The sequence below is a fragment of the Canis lupus genome, chromosome 14 (genome assembly GCF_003254725.2).
Source record: "Canis lupus dingo isolate Sandy chromosome 14, ASM325472v2, whole genome shotgun sequence".
NCBI classification, from domain to species: Eukaryota; Metazoa; Chordata; class Mammalia; order Carnivora; family Canidae; genus Canis; species Canis lupus.
The window spans coordinates 45,075,445-45,095,941 of record NC_064256.1 but is presented as its reverse complement, the minus strand read 5'-3'; the positions used below and the strand labels follow the sequence as shown (position 1 = coordinate 45,095,941).

The 20,497-nt window shown below is 39.5% G+C and overlaps 1 protein-coding gene and 1 pseudogene across 11 annotated transcripts in view; one reads left to right on the top strand and one right to left on the bottom strand.

The window, feature by feature from the left end:
- Positions 1-20,497, bottom strand: part of BBS9 (Bardet-Biedl syndrome 9) — a 433,011-nt gene that overhangs the window by 409,727 nt on the left and 2,787 nt on the right. For 9 of the 11 annotated variants that reach the window (XR_004804558.2, XM_049093796.1, XM_035698355.2 and 6 more), the window contains one exon: positions 5,099-5,219. Coding sequence is in view for 8 of the 11 variants with exons in the window: in XM_049093796.1 (XP_048949753.1) it covers positions 5,099-5,210 (112 nt within the window). In the remaining 3 variants the exon portion in view is untranslated. The remainder of the gene's footprint in view (positions 1-5,098; positions 5,220-20,497) is intronic. The other 2 variants (XM_035698358.2, XM_035698359.2) reach the window with 1 other exon arrangement.
- Positions 16,229-16,747, top strand: LOC118350557 (ATP synthase subunit d, mitochondrial-like; annotated as a pseudogene).

Here is a 20,497-nt window from a genome sequence, read left to right as displayed (position 1 = left end):
CATTTCATAAGAGTCAAATGAGGTTGAAAGAAATAAGAGTGAAACCAAGGAATCTCTAACTCTTCCCTAAAACTGTCTGGATCAGTAGTAAATGAAACTACTATAGTCCTGGGCAGCCCAGGTGGCTCAGCGGTTTAGCGCTACTTTCGACCCAGAGCCTGATCCTAGAGACCCAGGATCGAGTCCCACATTGGGCTCCCTGCATGAAACCTGTTTCTCCCTCTGCCTGTGTCTCTGCCTCTCTTTCTCTCTCTGTCTCATGAATAAATAAATAAAATCTTAAAAAAAAAAAAAAAAAGAAAGAAAGAAACTACTATAATCCTCTTTAGCCAAGCACTAATATTCTAGGTTCCTCAGGAATAAAGGCCTAGACCAATTCTCTGGTCCCTCCATCTCCACTCAAGATCAAGAACCCTAATCAAAGAAAAAAAAAAAAAAAAAGTAAGTAGCATAGTTACACAGCCCAGTGACCAGATATAAAACAGAAGGTATCAGGGCAGCCCCGGTGGTTCAGCGGTTTAGCGCCGCCTTCAGCCCAGGGTGTGATCCTGGAGACCTGGGATCGAGTCCCACGTTGGGCTCCCTGCATGGAGCCTGCTTCTCCCTCTGCCTGTGTCTCTGCCTCTTTCTCTCTCTGTGTCTGTCATGAATAAATAAATAAAATCTTAAAAAAAAAAAAAGAAAAAGAAAGAAAAAAACAGAGGGTCCCCCCCATATGATTTAAGTTACAATTTTTTTCTACTCCTCCATCTTAATTTCTAAATTTTTCCTTCTCTTCCTCAACTATGTAACTTTGAACACTGATTGTACATACCACTTAGTCCAGAAGCAACAGATTATTGGAACATGATCATGACTAAATGACAAAGGAAAAAGCACTGTCACCTGAAGATCCTGTACTTGCAGAGCCAGGGCTCCCTCTGGCTCTGAAGCAGTAGGTGCACACTCTTTTCTCTCCCACTATAGATGGGTAAGAACACATGCTTGTGCAGTTGTACAAGGGACAGTTGCCCCATGTGAGGTATAAATGCTGAGTAACTAAAAGATAAACATAGTAGCTATTTCTCAGTCAGCTTTATGTATTTTCTACTCAGAATTCTTGTAGTAAACTCTCACTCCAGGCCACAAGTTGGCATGGAATCTAAACTGGACCACTCAGACTCTCCCACTCACCCCCACTCTATCTCTCCCACAAATCTGAATCTTGAATTGAGAAGAACAGGAAAGGACAGCCCAGGTGGCTCAGCAGTTTAGAGCCGCCTTCAGCCGAGGGTCTGATCCTGGAGACCCACGTCGGGCTCCCTGCATGAAGCTGCTTCTCCCTCTGCCTGTGTCTCTGCTTCTCTCTCTCTATGTCTCAAACGAATAAATAAATAAAATCTTAAAAAAAAAAAAAAGAGAGAGAGAGACAGGAAAGAACAGGAAAATAAGTACCACTTTAAATGCATGGTGTCTAATTCCAACTGGGATCTTAAAATTAATAAAGAATCCTTCTATGTATCAAGTTGGTTTTGCCTAAAATGATTTCAAGACACTTAATACCATCTTTTCACTCTCTGATCACTCCAAAGAAAGTAGAGATCATTATTGACTCAACTTGACCTCCAAATTTCTCTTCATCTGTAGCCATTCTTACCCTCTTGCCTTCTGCTATGGGGAAAAAAAAGTTCTCACACCTTCCATCTGCACACCTGATCCCATCTCTGTCTTCTCTGAATCCCTGCTCTATGTTTTTTAAGATTTTATTTTTAAATAATCTCTACACCCCACAAGGGGCTTGAATCTACTACCCTGGGAGCAAGAGTAACATGCTCCACCAACCAAGCAAGTCAAGCACTCCAACCCCGCTTTATTATATCTTCTATGCTATACATTGAATTTTTCCCATTTCTCTTCACCCTACATTGCCCCTAGTCATCATCCTCCCTTCTTATCTTCACAGTTAAGTTTATTAAAGGGCCATAAACACTCAGTCTTCCCCACCTCCCATTCCTTCACTCACTGCAAATCTAGATTTTGTTACCATTGTGCCCATTCATCCACTGTCATTGAGGATACTAATGAACAACCTGTTACTAAACAGCATAGAAACTTCAGTCTTTATATTACTAAAGTTGGGTACCAGCCCAACTGGTTCTCCTGCCTCTTTGCCTGCTCTTCTCAGAATCTATTACTGACTACCCTTCCCAAACCTCCCCCTTTAATGCTTCTTCAGGTTATAGTCTAAAGTTCTTTCCCTCTTAGTCCACCTACTTTCCCTGTGCATTTTCATACATTCTCAGGGCTTCAAATACAACCAGCATATGACTCACTTCAAAATCAATACCACTGGGGCCTGGATGGCTCAGTCAGTTAAGTGTCTGACTCTTGATTTTGGCTCAAGTAGAGTTCAGGGTCATGAAACAGAGCCCCATGTTGGGCTCTGCATTAGGCACAGAGCCTGCTTAAGTCTCTCCCTCTCTCCCTGCCCCTCCCACTCCATATGCACTCTCTCTCTAAAAAATAGAAAACACTACCTCTATTCTGCCTACTAGACATCCCTATCTCAAATAAAGCATGTCCCAAAATGCTCCCATTTACCTTCCGTTCTATAAAATCAATGAGAATTATTCTTAAACTGTGGTGTATCACCATTCAACTTTGGAGCTTGTCAAAAATGCAGATACCTAAGCCCCCTTCCAATCCACCTGCTTCCAGGAAATATGACTTTATAGGAGCTTATATATCTGAGATAGAAAATCTTCATATGTAATAATCACCCCAGAATATGATGATGCTGGTGGTCCAAACTTTGAGAAATAATGATAGGTGATTTTTTTTCTATGTGGGACACACATGAAATGATTTTTGTATAGTATCCTTGGGAAAATAGAGGAAGCGGGCAGCCCTGGTGGTGCAGCGGTTTGGCGCCGCCTGCAGCCTGGGGTGTGATCCTGGAGACGGAGGATCGAGTCCCACATCAGACTCCCTGCGTGGAGCCTGCTTCTCCCTCTGTCTGTGTCTCTGCCCCTCTCCCTCTGTGTCTATGAATAAATAAATAAAATATTAAAAAAAAAAGGAAAATAGAGGAAGCTTCTCACAACTGGTCATATATTGGGAGGAAGCAAACTGGTTAACTGGTAACCCACAGCTGGCACCTCAGTGAAGACCTCTAACAGAAATGTAAGTGAACAGTAAGCCATTTAGACAGGATGGTTTCCAATCAGTTTGGGCATAAATGGATTTGAAATTGTTCTCTTTGGCATATATTTTTGTAGTCTGAGTATTCTGTGTTGCCAAATAATAAAGGAATCCTAAGTTTTAACAAAGAGGCAGGAGACAAGGTTGATAATCTTTGAGGAACCTTTTAGGACACCCTCTGAGGAGACCTTCTCATCTCCTATCAGTGGAAGGGCAGGGCCCAGATTTTCCTTAGAAACAACATAGGTGCTCACTATAGGTTAGTACCTCCCATTCTTCTTTGCCAATATAATTTTTTTACCCCCAAGATTCTACTTTTTACCTTGCCCCCAAGATTCTAGTGTTTTTGTTATACACAAGAAAAATAAAATAAAGAAAATATAAGGGGACAATATTTACAGACTTTAATGAAAGAATGATTTTAAGTTTTCTTTTGGGATCCCTGGGTAGCTCAGTGGTTTAGCGCCTGCCTTCGGCCCAGGGCGTGATCCTGGAGTCCCAGGATTGAGTCCCACATCATGCTCCCTGCATGGAGCCTGCTTCTCCCTCTGCCTGTGTCTCTGCCCCCTCTCTATGTGTCTCTCATGAATAAATAAATAAAATCTTTAAATAAAGGGGATCCCTGGGTGGCACAGCGGTTTAGCCTCTGCCTTTGGCCCAGGGCGCGATCCTGGAGACCCGGGATCGAATCCCACGTCGGGCTCCCAGTGCATGGAGCCTGCTTCTCCCTCTGCCTATGTCTCTGCCTCTCTCTCTCTGTGTGACTATCATAAATAAATAAATAATTTTTTTAAAAATCTTTAAATAAAAATTTTTTTAAGTTTTCCTTATTTTTTTAAAGATTTTATTTACTTATTCATAGAGACACAGAGATAGAGAGATAGGAGAGAGGTAGAGACACAGGCAGAGGGAGAAGCAGGCTCCATGCAGGAGCCCGACATGGGACTCAACCCCGGGTCTCCAGGATCACACCCCAGGCTGCAGACAGCACTAAACCGCTGCGCCAGTGGGGCTGCCCTTAAGTTTTCTTTTTAAGAGGCCAATGACTATCTGGATTACAAAAAAGAAAAGAAAAAGCTCATGACTACAAATAATCAAAAACAAGTACAGGTTTCAAATAGCAATGATACAGAACTAAAATGTTTTAGAGACCACTTCAAAAAATATAAAGATGCAAAGAGGAGCAAATGATTTAAGAATAAGACAGAATGAAAAAAAAAAAAGAATAAGACAGAATGTTGTTTCCATTATCATAATATGAAAATGAAAATAATGATTTAATAATTGTTTTCTACCAACAAATAGGGCTGGAATAATTTTTCCATTCTTGGATTAATGGCTTTCAGATTCAAAATATTTTAAAAATATAATTTTCCTTGAAACCTTCAAAGTTAAAAATATTTTAGTAGCCCTACTTAATTTTGCAAAAAAATGAAAACAAATTTTGCACCAAATGAAAACAAATTATATGTTGCCTTGTTATATTTTTCCAGTTCCAAATCATATGACAGAATCAACACAAACCAGAAAACTGCAAAACAGAAGAACTATGCTACCTAAGTATTATAAGGAAAACTGCCTTCAAAATTAGGGCATATTTATGACAGTTCACTTAAGTTCTATAAATACACTTTTTTTTTTAATTTTTATTTATTTATGATAGTCACACAGAGAGAGAGAGAGGCAGAGACATAGGCAGAGGGAGAAGCAGGCTCCATGCACCGGGAGCCCAACGTGGGACTCGATCCCGGGTCTCCAGGATCGTGCCCTGGGCCAAAGGCAGGCGCTAAACCGCTGCGCCACCCAGGGATCCCTATAAATACACTTTAAGTATATAAGTACACTTTAACAAATGAAGATATTTTTATTTTATGTCTGTAAAGCTTTGCTCCAAGATGCATGGTCATAAATTCCTTACCTTGTCCATTTCCAGTATTGTCAACATCAGCCAAACACAAACAGCCTTGATCAAATTCTTCTTTCTCTCCCAGAACAGTAGACCACCAATCACGGGCTTTAAATAAAGACATTTTCGTTCACTATAAAAAGAAAGCATTTATTTATAGTAAAAATGTACCTCACACCATTTATGAATTATCTCTTAAGGCATAGTAAATTAAACGTGAACAATGTTAAGAGAAACATTTCTGAATTTAAAAGTTAAATTTTTTTTTAAAGATTTTATTAATTTATTCATGAAAGACACAGAGAAAGAGAGAGAGGCAGAGACACAAGCAGAGAGAGAAGCAGGCTCCATGCAGGAAGCCCAATGTGGGACTCAATTCCCGAACTCCAGAATCATGCCCTGGACAGAAGGCAGACGCTCAACCACTGAGCCACCCAGGGGTCCCTTGAATATTTTTATGTTTTGCAGAAATATGTGAAACCACAAATCCAAACCAAATCCAAACAGCTGAAAACATAAATAGACATTTTGCAATGCCATTGGACAGTCTGAAAAATTATACATAAATTATGGGCCAATTCTCTCTTCTGGTACATTTGGTAAACAATAACACAAAGTAACAAAAAAAATATTCTTTAAAGGATCAAGATTCAAATTCTAACAGCACTAGTTAGTATATAATTCCTTAGCAGGGGATCCCTGGGTGGCGCAGCAGTTTAGCGCCTGCCTTTGGCCCAGGGCGTGATCCTGGAGACCCGGGATCGAATCCCATGTCGGGCTCCCGGTGCATGGAGCCTGCTTCTCCCTCTGCCTATGTCTCTGCCTCTCTCTCTCTCTCTCTCTCTCTCTATGACTCATAAATAAATAAAAATTAAAAAAAAAAAGATTTATTAATTCCTTAGCAAAATACCTAATTTTCCTTCATTTTGGTCATTAGAAAGACAATAGCATCCCTTGTCACAATGAATTGCTAAGAAGAGCAAATGAGATCAAATGACTAACACTAGAACTGGTACATTATAGGTACTCGAAAAGCATTCACACGCTTTCCCCATTATAACTGCATAAAGGCAAAATAGATGAGGGAAATTCACACCAAAAAAGAACTAGGAAAACTGAGTGTAGGTGCATTTACGATTCCGATAACCCATAAAATTCTCTCTGCTTTGATTCCTCTGTAGAATGAGGATATACCAGCCAGATCTACCACTGAGTTACTGATAATGGTAAATGTGAAGGTCCACTGGACCTCTTGAATTATACACAAACATCACATACCCTGGGATTCTATGAAGGTGCATATACCCAACATAAATGAGCCTTTCTTGCATGTTACACTGATTTAAATAATAGTTAGGAAATGCACTCAAATTTCCTTATTCAAAGACATTCCATTCTAGGGACTCCTGGGTAACTCAGTCATTTAAGTGCCTGCCTTCAGCTCAGGTCATGATCTCAGGGTACTGGGATCCAGACCTGCATCGGGCTCCCTGCTCAGCAGCAAGTCTGTTTCTCCCTCTTCTCCCTCTGTGATCTCTCACTCCTGCTCTCTCTCAAATACATAAAATCTATTTAAAAAAAAAAAAAAAAAAAGACATCCCATTCTATAAGGTTGGAGCAAACACTGAATTAGCAAATACTGAACTACTGCTCCTAGGGGAAATAGAAAGGCTCCTGTGAGCCCCTAGTCACAATATTTTCATGAACCAATCAATACCTCATTTTGCTTTTTGTGTGTCTTTGTCTAAAGATACTTTATTTAATAAATTGTTGATTCACTAACATTCAGTTCAGGAGTCAACAATACTATGACTCATACTTGAAGGAAGCTTATCTGATACTTCTATAAGGTATACAGCAACCTTCTCACATTTAGGAACATTAGATAGCTCTTCAGCACTACATTTGGGGACCTTTTTAAGTAACAAAAATCAAAACAAACAAATTAATCCAAACCACAGATTTGTGGAAAACATGGCACGAAGTAGATCATAAAAAGGTTATTTGTTTGTAGTGTAAGAACCGAAACAAGAAAGCAAAAAGTTACTGTGGTTGATACCTGCTGAGAACATGTGCGTCAAGTGACTCAAAATTTTTGCCACTCTGTGCATGACCATGAATGACCCAAAAGCACCATGACTATTGATTTGGGTATTACAAATAAATCTTAGCAAACAGGTAAATTCACAAATACAGAATCTGCAAATAATGAGGATCAACTACACACTTAAAAAAATGTAAAACAATCTGCTTCTTAAAGCCTTCCAGATAGGCTAATCACAGAAGGCAAGACCACCTGCTTTCATTAAGTTGGCCAAGAAATTAGTTGAGAATCATGTGGTGGCAAAAAGTGCAGACTCTGGAGGAGGTCAGTGTGAATTTGACCACAGACACACAGATCAATGAAACAGAATAGAGAACCCAGAAATGGACCCTCAACTCTATGGTCAACTAATATTCGACAAAGGAAGAAAGAATATCCACTGGAAAAAGGACAGTCTCTTCAATAAATGGTGCTGGGAAAATTGAACAGCTAAGTGCAAAAGAACGAAACTAGGCCATTCTCTTACACCAGACACAAAGATAAACTCAAAACAGATTAAAGATCTAAATGTGAGACAAGAATCCATCAAAATCCTAGAGAACACAGGCAACACCCTTTTTGACCTTGACCACAGCAACGTCTTGCAAGATACATCTCTGAAGGCAAGGGAAACAAAAGCAAAAATGAACTATTGAGACTTCATCAAGATAAAAAGCTTCTGCACAGCAAAAGAAAAGTCAACAAAACTAAAAGACAACCTACAGAATGGGAGAAGATATTTGCGAATGACCTATCAGATAAAGGGCTAGTATCCAAGATCTATAAAGAACTTATTAAACTCAACAGCAAAGAAACAAACAATCCAATCATGAAATGGGCAAAAGACATGAACAGAAATTTCACCAAAGAAGACATACACATGGCCAACAAGCACATGCTCTGCATCACTTGCCATCAGGGAAAAACAAATCAAAACCACAATGAGGGCAGCCCCGGTGGCGCAACAGTTTAGCGCTGCCTGCAGCCCAGGGCGTGATCCTGGAGACCCTGGATCGAGTCCCACGTCAGGCTCTCTGTATGATGCCTGCTTCTCCCTCTGCCTGTGTCTCTGCCACTCTCTCTCTCTCTCTGTCTCTATGAATAAATAAATAAAAATCTTTAAAAATATAAAAAACACAATGAGATCCCACCTCACACCAATGAGAATGGTGAAAATTAACAAGACAGGAAACAACAAATGTTGGAGAGGATGTAGAGAAAGGGGAACCCTCTTGCACTGTTGGTGGAAATGTGAACTGGGACAGCCGCTCTGGAAAGCTGTGTGGAGGTTCCTCAAAGAGTTAAAAATAGAACTGCCCTACAACCCAGCAATTACACTACTGGTGATTTACCCCAAAGATACAGATGCAGTGGAAGACCGAGACACCTGCATCCCAATGTTTATAGCCACAATGTCCACAATAGCCAAACTGTGGAAGGAGCCTTAGCGTCCATCGAAAGATGAATAGATAAAGACGTGGTCTATATATACAGTGGAATATTACTCAGCCATTATAAATGACGAATACCCACCATATGCTTCAACGTGGATGGAACTGGAGGGTATTATACTGAGTTGAAATAAGTCAATCAGAGGAGGACAATCATCATATGGTTTCACTCATACAGGGAATATAAAAAATAGTGAACGAGATTATAGGGAAAAGGAGAGAAAATGAGTGGGAAAAATTAGAGAAGGTGACAAAACATGAGAGACTCCTAACTCTGGGAAACAAACAAGGGGTAGTGGAAAGGGAGATGGGAAGGAGAGATGAGGTGACTGGGTGACAGGCACAGAGGGGGGCACTTGATGGGATAGCACTGGGTGTTATACTCTATGTTGGCAAATCAAACTCCAATAAAAAAATATATATTAAAAAAAGGAATCCAGGTTCCATACAAACCATGAAACCAGTGGAGGGTTATTAAAAGTTATGGAACCTCTACATACTTCAGCTTACTCATCTATAAAATAAAGAATGATATTGTGAGGAATAAATAAGAATGCAGTAGAAGCAACTTACGGAATGTTAGAAAATATCTGCAAATTACATATCTAACAAAGGGTTAATATATTGGGACTCCTGGGTGGCTCATCGGTTTGGCACCTGCCTTCCGTCCAGGATCTGATCCTGGAAACCCAGGATCAAGTTCCACATTGGGCTCCCTGCATGGAGTCTGCTTCTCTCTCTGCCTGTGTCTCTGCCTCTCTCTATCTCTCATGAATAAATAAATAAAATCTTTAAAAGAAAAAAAAAGGTTAATATACAGAATAAAGAACTCATACATGTCAACAGCAAAAAAATTTAATGGGTAAAGGACTCAGACATTTCACCAAAGAAGATATACAAATGGCCAAAAAGCATATGAAACCATGTTCAACATCACCTATCATTAGGGAAATGCAAATCACAAACACAATGAAATCCCATTCACACTCACTAGGACAGCTACTACAAAAAAACAAAAACAAACAACAAAAAAAAACAGAAAATAACAAGTGTCAGCAAGGATGTGATGTAACTGGAACCCTTGTGCACTGCTGGTGAAAATCTAAGAGTGCAACAATGGAAACTGTATAGTGATTCCTCAAAAAATTAAAATTATGTTACCAAGGTTCCTGGGTGGTTCAGTCAGTTAAGCATCCGATTGTTTATTTCAGTTCAGATCATGATCTCGGGTTGTAAGATCAAGGCCCATGTCAGGCTCCGTGATGGGCATGCAACCTGCTTAAGATTCTCTCTCCCAGGGCAGTCCCAGTGGTGCAGCGGTTTAGCGCCACCTGCAGCCCAGGGTGTGATCCTGGAGACCCTGGATCAAGTCCCACGTCAGGCTCCCTGCATGGAGCCTGCTTCTCCCTCTGCCTGTGTCTCTGTCTCTCTCTGTCTCTGTCTCTCTCTCTCTCTCTCTCTCTCTCTCTGTGTCTCTATGAATAAATAAATAAAATCTTAAAAAAAAAAAAAAAAAGATTCTCTCTCCCAGTGTACCTGAGTGGCTCAGTGGTTGAGAATGTACCTTTGGCTCAAGTCGTGATTCTGGTTTCCCAAGATCAAGGCCCGCATTAGGCTCCCCACAGGGAACCTGCTTCTCCCTCTGCCTATGTCTCTACCTCTTTCTCTGTGTCTCTCATGAATAAATAAAATCTTAAAATAAGATAATAAAACCTACACTGAAGGAAAGAAACAAATGTCTTCCAACTTGTAAATAAACAGACTATGGTACATCCTTACCATAGAATAAAACTCAGCAATTTTTAAAAAATGAAGTAACAACAACTTGGATGGATCTCAAGGACATTATGCTAAGTGAAAAAAAATCCCAAAAGATCACATATTAAATAATTCCATTTCTATAACATTTTTAAAATGAAAAAATTAAACTGATAGAAAACAGATCAGTGGTTACCAAGTCTAAGGGGGGCAGGGGGCAGTCACTTTAATGGACTAGAAGGGCATTTCTTTGGGATGATGGAAAAGTTCTATACCCCAATTTTGGTAGTAGTTTCATGGGATAAGTTTTAATTTCTTCAAATTATATTACAAGAAGAAAAGTGTATGTAATGTAAAACCTAGTGAAATCTAAATAAGATTTTTTTAAATAAGATTTATAGTTTTTTTTTTTAATTTTTTTTTATTTATTCATGATAGGCACACAGTGAGAGAGAGAGAGGCAGAGACACAGGCAGAGGGAGAAGCAGGCTCCATGCACCGGGAGCCTGACGTGGGATTCGATCCCGGATCTCCGGGATCGTGCCCTGGGCCAAAGGCAGGCGCCAAACCGCTGTGCCACCCAGGGATCCCAGATTTATAGTTTAGTTGTAGTATTATACTAATATCAATTTAGTAATTTGATCATTGTTCTGCTACCATTCGGAAATCATTACTTTTACAATTTCTATGAGCTTATAATATTGTTTCAGATGACAAGTTTAAAGAAACAAACAACAGGAAAAATAGAAAAAAGAAAACCCCATCCAAGGCCTCTCTTTCCACTAAAAATGAAATTAGATAAAGGCAAAGTGTTGATAGAAGTGATGGGGAAAAAACATAGCAGGTAAATAAGCTTATAATGATTTTTAAGATATGTGGGAGAGTTTCTGAAAAACATCTGCATCACTCATTATTACTAATGGCATTATATAATTATACAGATTGCCAGATGACTAAACGTCAAGCCTGGCAGGAAATATGCAAAAAATGTAATAAACACTTTATTACACTTTTACCAGATTTTTTTGAGAGGGAAGTAACAGTACTTAGCAAGTGCCATATATTCTCATTATATACTCCAGATATATCTAGAAAGTTGTTATACACCATACTATTAGACTACCAGTATAAAGATACATCAAGATACATGATTCTCTTGCAGCCCAGAGTAGAATATTACCCAAATTCAATATCACTTAGAGACTCACTTGGAGGACTCACTGCACTCATCATATAGTTAGCATCATGGTTATAATTTATTACAGTGAAAATAAAAAGCATAACAAAGAAAGGGAAAAGGTGCATGAGTCTGCAGTGGGCAATGCGGGTGGGGCTGGTGGTTCTTGAAAGGAATCACACACAAACTTCCAAGGCAGAAAAACTAGGCTCTGGGGTCAGAGACCAGGGGAAAAAAAAGAAGAGAAAACTGAACTGAACAGGGGCATCCAATGAGATCAAAGGAAAACCAGGAGTATGCCATCTGGAAGGAAATGAAAAAGTATCTAGAAAAAGAGAGTGGCCAGCTCTATGAAATGCTGCTGATATGTCATAAAAAAATGAAGGCTTGAGGTCAAAACTCCATTTGGAGACATAGCCAAAAATAGAAATCAATAGGCTAACCAGCAAGTATGAGATCCTTTGTACACATTCTGCATCAGCCAGTTCAAAAAGAGTCTCAAGGAGAGAAAATAGGAAGGGAAGACCTGTTCAACATCCCAAAGGGTCTCTTTCCCCTCATGTAGGCAGAAGAGAAAACTTCATGGGATCTGCCTAGAGAACATATTAAACACCCAAGTAATAGTCACAGAGAAGAGTTTTTTCCATCAACACTATTGAAATAATATATAAAAAATCAAAGTGCTTAGGGCAGCCCGGGTGGCTCAGCGGTTTAGCGCCGCCTTCAGCCCAGGGCGTGATCCTGGAGACCCGAGATCGAGTCCCACGTCGGGCTCCCTGCATGGAGCCGGCTTCTCCCTCTGCTTGTATCTTTGCCTCTCTCTCTCTCTCTCATTCTGTGTGTGTGTGTGTCTCATGAATAAATAAATAAAATTTAAAAATCAAAGTGCTTAGATAAGTGACCATGAAAGACATAGCTGCAGTTTGATACATGACATATGACAGCATCAGGCAAAAATAGCTATTATGCGAAAATGGCTTCAAAAATCTTTGTTAATGAGCACATTTTTCATCTTGCTAAAAAAAAAAAAAAAACCTCCAATATGAAAAACTAACTCTCCAACACTGCCTGTACATGGAAATGTCATCAAGCACTAATTTTTTAAGGACTTCAATCATAAAATTTAAGATCTATTTCTATTGACAAAATAACACAGGCCATATTTAGCTCCTTCTTGTTTCTCCTGCTCTATCAGTTTCTCGTTAGTCATCCTCCACTGCTGCTGAAAGCCCTCCTTACCTACATTGTTTAGCAACTTACTACCCAAAGTGTAGTCCATGGACCAGCATCAGCATCACCCAACAGCTTATGATGCAAAACCTCAGCTCCACCACAAACAATATCCCCAGGTGATTCACATGCACCTTAATGTATAAAAAGCACAAACTGAAGTGATACCTGATAGCCAAAGTCGATGTTTTCTTATAGCATGGCTCTACTTTCCCACTTCCTCTTTCCTGGGACCTGTGCCACCAGTTACCTTGAAAACCAGACTTTAACATTAACAGCTAGAAGGTACCTAATAATTAGCTAGCCCTCTCATTCTGTAAGATAAGCCCAGAAAGGTTAGCTATATGATTACCCTGAGTCACACAGCTAATGGCAGAAACTTGTTCCTCTCCCTGATCTCTAGCTTCTCTTGTTTGACTGCCACTGTCTGCAATTTATCAAGAAAAATGAAGAAAAAATGAAAAGAGTATGAATCAGTAGAGTGGGGAGTCTGCTTCTCCCTCGTCCTCTGCCCCTCCCCCTGCTCCTGTTCATGCTCTGTCTCTCTCACAAACAAATAAATAAAATCTTTTTAAAAAAATTTCTCGGGGACCCCTGGGTGGCTCAGCGGTTTAGCGCCCCCTTCGGCCCAGGGCGTGATCCTGGAGTCCCGGGATCCAGTCCCGCGTCGGGTTCCTTGGATGGATGGATCCTGCTTCTCCCTCTGCCAGTGTCTCTGCCTCTCTCTCTCTCTCTGTGTCTCTCGTGAATAAATAAAATATTTTTTTTAAATTATCTTTGCACACAGAAGTTGTGTTCCTAATAAGCTTGTAAATAATAACTTTTTAACCTAGTGTTAAAAAGTCTTATAAACACTAGAGTACTCTGATACGTGATGGAACTCTGACCAAATCTTCTTGATAACCTAAGTATGTCTCCCATAACCACTATGCTATGCAATTTCAAATTTAAAATATCACAGGATTCCACTTTTGGAATGACACATGAGAAGCTCCATGGACCCATTCCCCAGCAAAACTGGTGAAAATTGTTTTTTAAAATCACCATTGAAAGTCTCTGGAAACTGTCCTAAGAGTATATAAAAAAATAAGAAACAAAAAATCTACTAAAACTCAGTAAGAAAATTAAGAATCTGTAGTATTTAAAAAACCAATACTCACTCCTCCTCTCCTCACTCATAGCTCCAAACAAGATAGAAAGTCCACTCCAGACAGGTATAGCCAAGAATAGAATCACCCTCTCTCCCCATAGCTCCCATAGCTCCTCCCCTGGAGGAGCAGGACATCATCGTGCTTCCAGCTATCTGTTTCTGACTAAAGACAAAATAGAAAATCTAAATCAGGGGCACCTGGGTGGCTCAGTCTACTAAGTGGCTGCCTTCAGCTCAGGTCATGATCCCAAAGTCCTGGGATCAAGCCCTGCATTGGGCTCTCTGCTCAGCAGGGAGCCTGCTTCTCCCTCGCCCTCTGCCCCCGCCCCCTTGCTCATGCTCTCTCTCTCAAATAAATAAACTCTTAAAAAAAAAAAAAAAAAGAAAAAAAGATGGGATGCCTGGGTGGCTCAGCGGTTGAGCATCTGCTTTTGGCCCAGGGCATGATCCCGGAGTTCCAGGATCAAGTCCCACATTAGGCTTCCTACAGGGAGCCTGCTACTCCCTCTGCCTGTGTCTCTGCCTCTCTCTCTCTCTCTCTCTCTCTCACTCTCTCTCTCTGATGAAGAAAGAAAAAAGAAAAGAAAAGAAAAGAAAAGAGAAGAGAAGAGAAGAGAAGAGAAGAGAAGAGAAGAGAAAGAAAAGAAAAGAAAAGAAAAGAAAAGAAAAGAAAAGAAAAGTCTAAAATAAAAACCTACCCACAAAAAATAGACCAGGCCCAGATGGTGAAAAAATTAGTACCAATTCTTCACAAACTATTCCAAAAAAATAAAAGGAAATACTTCCCAACTCACACTATAAGGCAAGTGTTACACTGATACCAAAACTAAGCAAACACAAGAAAACTACAGACCAGTATCTCTAATGAATACAGATGCAAAATCCTCAGCAAAACATTATAAAAATGAATAAGCAAGATATAAAAAGAACTAGGCACCATGACCAAAGGAGAATTAATCCCAGGAATATAAGGTTAGTTTAACATCCAAAAACAAATTATAATACTACACCATATCAATAAAACAAAAATTTAAAACCACCTTATTATCTCAACTCAGGAAAAGCATCTGACAAAATAAAATCCAATACTCTTCCATTATAAAAACACTCAAAACACTAGGAGTAAAAGGGAGCTTCCTCAAAATGATAAAGGACATCTATGCAAAACCCATAGCTTATATCATACTTAACAATGAATGACTAGATGCTTTCTCCCTAAGAGCAGACACAAGACTAGGATGTCCAAATTCACCACTTTTATGCAATATTGTACTAGAGGTTTTAGGTCAGGCAATTAGCTAAGAAAAAAAACTAAAAGGCTCCTAGACTGGAAAGGAAGAAGTATAACTATCTTTACTCTCAGATGACATGATCTGGTAAACAGAACATCCTAAGAAATTCAGTGAAAAACCATTAGAACTAACAGACAAGTAAGGTTGAAGGATACAAAAATACTAATATACAAAAAACAATTGCATTTCTATGCATTTGCAATGAACAATCCAAAAAATGAAACTCAAAAGAAAATTGCATTTACAATAGCATCTAAAAGAATAAAATACCTAGAAATAAATTTAACAAAGTGTAAAGCATATATATGTTCTGAAAACTATAAAATACAGTCAAAAGAATTAGAGATCTAAATAAACAGGATAACATCCTATATCCATGGATATGAAGCCATGCATTTGAATTATTGCATTTTTAAGATGCAACACTTCCTGGGGTGCCTTTATGCATCTGCCTTCCACTCAGGTCAAGATCTCAGAGTCCTAGAATTGAGCCCTGGTCGGGCTCCCTGCTCAGCAGGGAATCTGCTTCTCCCTTTCCCTCTGCCCCCATCCCCTGTTGATGCTCTCTCTCTTGCTCTCTCTCTTCTCTCTCAAATAAATAAATAAAATCTTTTTTTAAAAAAAGATGTAATACTTCCCAAAGTGATCTACAGATTCAGTGCAATCCTTATCGGATTCCCATAGAGCTTCTTTGTACAAATTGACTAATTTATTCTGAAATTCATATAGAATTGCCAACAAGTAGGACACCTGGGTGGCTCCGTGGGTTAAGCATCTGGCTCTTGATTTCAGCTCAGGTCATGATCTCAGGGTAATGAGATCGAGCCCTGCACTGGGGCTCCATGCTCAGCCAGGAGTCTGCTAAAGATTCTTTCTCCCTCTACCCCTCCTTCTGCTGTGTGTGCACACTTGCTCTCTCTCTCTCAAATACATAAATCTTGTTTTAAAAATTGCCAGCAGCTGTGGACTCTGGGCCGCCAGGGTCGGTGAAGGATCTCAAGATGGCTGGGTGAAAACTTGCTCTAAAAACCATTGATTGGGTAGCTTTTGGGGAGATCATACCCCAAAACCAGAAGGCCATTGCCATCTCCCTGAAATCCTGGAATGAGATACTTACTTCCAGGTTGGCCACTACTCTTCCTAAGAAATCACCTGCTATCAACTGGGCTTACTACAAGGCCAATGTAGCAAAGGCTGGCTTGGTAGATGACTTTGAGAAGTAGTTTAATGTCCTGAAGGTTCCTATGCCAGAGGATAAAATCACTGTCCAGGTGGATGCTGAGGAAAAAGAAGATGTGAAAAGCGGTGCTGAGTTTTTGTCTCTCTCAAAGGCCAGGACTGAAGAATATGTAAAAGAGCTGGAGAAGATGAACAACATAATTCCATTTGATCAGATGACCATTGAGGACCTGAATGAAGTCTTCCCAGAAACCAAATTAGACAAGAAGTATCCCTACTGGCCTCACAAGCCAATGGAAAACTTATAAACTTGAGTTGAGGAGAAAGCCCTGGCCCTCATATTATAAACGCTGGACATTAAAAATAATGATATGGGAAAAAAAATGCCAGCAACTCATAATAGCCAAAACAATCTTTAAAAAGAAGAACAAAATTGGAGGATTTTCCCATTTCAAAACCTAACTACTATGCAGTAGTATTCAGGACAGTATGGTACTGGCCAAAAGATAGACATAGGTAAATGGAAAGGAATGGAGAGTCCAGAAATAAATTTATACATCTATGGTAAACTGACTTTCAACAAAGATACTAAGACCATTCAATCAGAAGTTGCAACAAGTGATTCTAGTACTACTGGATAGCCACATGAGAAAGAATGAAGTTCTAAAAAAAAAAAAAAAAAAAAGAATGAAGTTGTACCCTTACCTCAAACCATAAAAAAAAAAAAAATCAAAATGGATCAAAGACCTTTATATTTACTAATGCATAGCTAAAACTACAAAATTCTTAGAAGACTTCTTAGAAGAAAACTTTTTTTTTTTTTACTTCTTAGAAGAAAAGAGCAAATCTTCATGACATCAGATATCGTGATAGATTCTTAAATCTGACAACAAAAACATGAGTAACAAAAGAAAAAATAAAGAGACTTCACTAAAATTTAAAACTTTTTGCTTCAGGGCAGCCCCAGTGGCCCAGCAGTTTAGTGCCATCTTCAGCCCAGGGCGTGATCCTGGAGACCTGGGATCCAGCTTGCTTCTCCCTCTGCCTGTGTCTCTGCCTCTCTCTCTCTCTCTCTGTGACTCTCATGAATAAGTAAAATCTTAAAAACAAACATAAAAGCATAAAGAATAGTAAAACGACTCCTCATATGTCCATCACCATTTATTCTTTTAAAAAAATAAGAGATTTATTGAAATATAATTTACATAATATGTAATTCATCTATATAATTTGCACAGTTCAATGCTATTTTTGTATATACATAAGTGCAGCCAATTATAGAATATTTGCATCACCTTAAAAAGATACCTTGCACCCCTTACCTATAACTCTCCTGTCCTTTCCTTCCCACTGGACTGAAGCAGCCACTAATTTACTTTCTATCTGAATGGATTTGCCTATTCTGTACATTTTATTTATTTATTTATTGGTTTGCTTATTTATTTATTTTTAGTTAAGTAGCATTAACATGCAATATTTAGTTTGAGATGTATTCTATGCATTTTATATAAATGGAATCATAAAATATGTGGTGTTTAGTGACTGTCTTCTTTTTCTTAGAATAATTTTTTTTTAAGATTTTATTTATTCATGATAGACACAGAGAGAGAGAGGCAGAGACACAGGCAAAAGGAGAAGCAGGCTCCATGCAGGGAGCCCGATGTGGGACTCGATCCCGGGTCTCTAGGATCAGGCCCTGGGCCGAAGGTGGCGCTAAACCACTGAGCCACCGGGGCTGCCCCTTTGCCCATTTTTAAATTGGGTTTCTGTCTGTGTATTATGGAGTCATAAGAGTTCTTTGTATGTTACAGGTATGTGTCTTTTATCAGAGAGACGATTTGTAATTCTTTCTCCCATTCTCATCTTTTCACTTAGTGTTCTTTGAAGCAAAAAGTTGTTTTTTTTTTTTAAGATTTTATTTATTTATTCATGAGACAGAGAGAGAGAGAGAGAGAGAGAGGCAGAGACACAGGCAGAGGGAAATCAGGCTCTATGCAGGGAGCCCAATGTGGGACTCGATTCTGGGCCTCCAGGATCAGGCCCTGGGCTGAAGGCAGCACAAAACCGCCGAGCCACCGGGGCTGCCCTGCTTTTATGTTTAAAATTTGTCACAACAAGTAGTAATAAAGTTTCACTTTTTTAAAAAAGTTGAATACTCCTGTATTTCGGCCACATTTGCTACTCCAGCAGAACAAAACGTTAGCAAATTGAATTTAGAAGGTTAGCAAAATAGGGGTGCCTGGGTGGCTAAGCAGTTGAGCATCTGCCTTCCTCTCAGGGCAGGATCCTGGAGTCCTGGGATTGAGTCCCACAGCAGGCTCCCTGGGGCTCCCTGCAGGGAGCCTGCTTCTCTCCTCCTGCCTGTGTCTCTGCACCTTTCTCTCTCTCTCTTTCATGAATAAATAAATAAAATCTTTAACAAAAAAAAAAAAAAAATAGGTTAGCAAAATAAATCCTATCTCTTCTCCTAGAAGGACATCCCACCCCACCAGGAGAAAGAAAAATTAACCAGAAATTAAGTCTTAAATGAAATTCTAATCATTTTCAAAATTCAGAAAGATCTTGGTTTTTAAAATACTAAGGCAGTGGGCAGAGAAAGTCACCTATTAGAAGGTTAGGAAGAAAGAAACTAAGAAACAAGGAGCATTTTTCAGCTTTGAAACCTGGATTTTTGTTACAAAAACAAAAAGTATGCTAACAAAAAATTAAATATGTATAAATTGATTTTTTTATTTGGTTTAGTTAACTGCCTTGAATAAAAATAAGAAAAAAGGATTTGCATTTTATTCCCTATTCATTCAATGTTGATTTCCAGGTCCTCAGTGATTTTTCTGCCTTTAAGTAAGTGAAAAACAAGAACCAAAAATCAGGTTTCCAATGGCTCTCATCTCCCTTTGCTAGACAGGAAAATAATAGCTAACAATTACTAATCATTTACTAAGTCCCAGGCAGTGTTCTAAGTGCTTTGCAAGTACTCTATTTTAATCTTCAAAACAGAACTACAAAGTAAAATGTAGGTACTATTACTAAGGTATCCCTGAATACAGAGAGGTTCTTCTAGTCATCCTTCCATATTGTAGGACAAGGCCAATGAGGTCTGTATCTTAAATGAAAACTAAACCCAAATGGTTACAACTAGTAAGTAGTAGAAGAAGCATCTCAAACAAGGCTGTTGGGATCCCTGGGTGGCGCAGCGGTTTGGCGCCTGCCTTTGGCCCAGGGCGCGATCCTGGAGACCCAGGATCGAATCCCACGTCGGGCTCCCGGTGCATGGAGCCTGCTTCTCCCTCTGCCTATGTCTCTGCCTCTCTCTCTCTCTCTCTCTCTCTCTGTGTGTGACTATCATAAATAAATAAAAATTTTTAAAAAAAGATATGGATGTTTTAACACCTCATTGGCCTCGTCCTACAATGAGGAAGGAGGACTAGAACTGCTGTAACAAAAATAACCCCAAGAATCCTGCAGAAAGAATATGTGAGGGCGCCTGGGGGACTCAGTTGGTTAAGCGTCAGATCTTGACTTCAGCTCACGTCGTGATTTTAGGGTTGTAGAGATTGAGCCCCAAGTTTGGCTCCACATTGGGCATGGAGCCTGCTGAAGAATTCTCTCTCTCTCTCTCTCTCCCTCCCTCCCCCTTCTCTTTCCCTTGCTTTAAAAAAAAAAAAAAAGAGTATGTGGATTAGAAGGCAAGATCCTGGAATTAGAGGCTAAACTGCTAATGCTCTTGTCCATGTTTGCAGTTTTGCTTTTTCCAGGTCATGCTAATGCTGACTCAAATTTTGGAAAGTAGGAATCAGTTCATCCACTGCAAGAAAAAAATGACAAGTATACGCAGAGTTAGAAGAATGCTGCTTTTGAAGACAATATTATAAAAGATCTGTATTGAAATTTTCAATAAAAGACACAGAAAACAAAAGAGCCCAAAAGAGGGAGTTAAACAGAAATGGTTCCCTTTTCCATTTCACACTTCAGCAGAGTGACTTTGGACAAGTCTCTCACCCTCTAATTTCCTAATTGTTCTGGAGGGTGAGAAAATAAAATGGCCTAACTCATGTATCTGCTTAAGCATAGGATGTACTCAGTAAATGTCA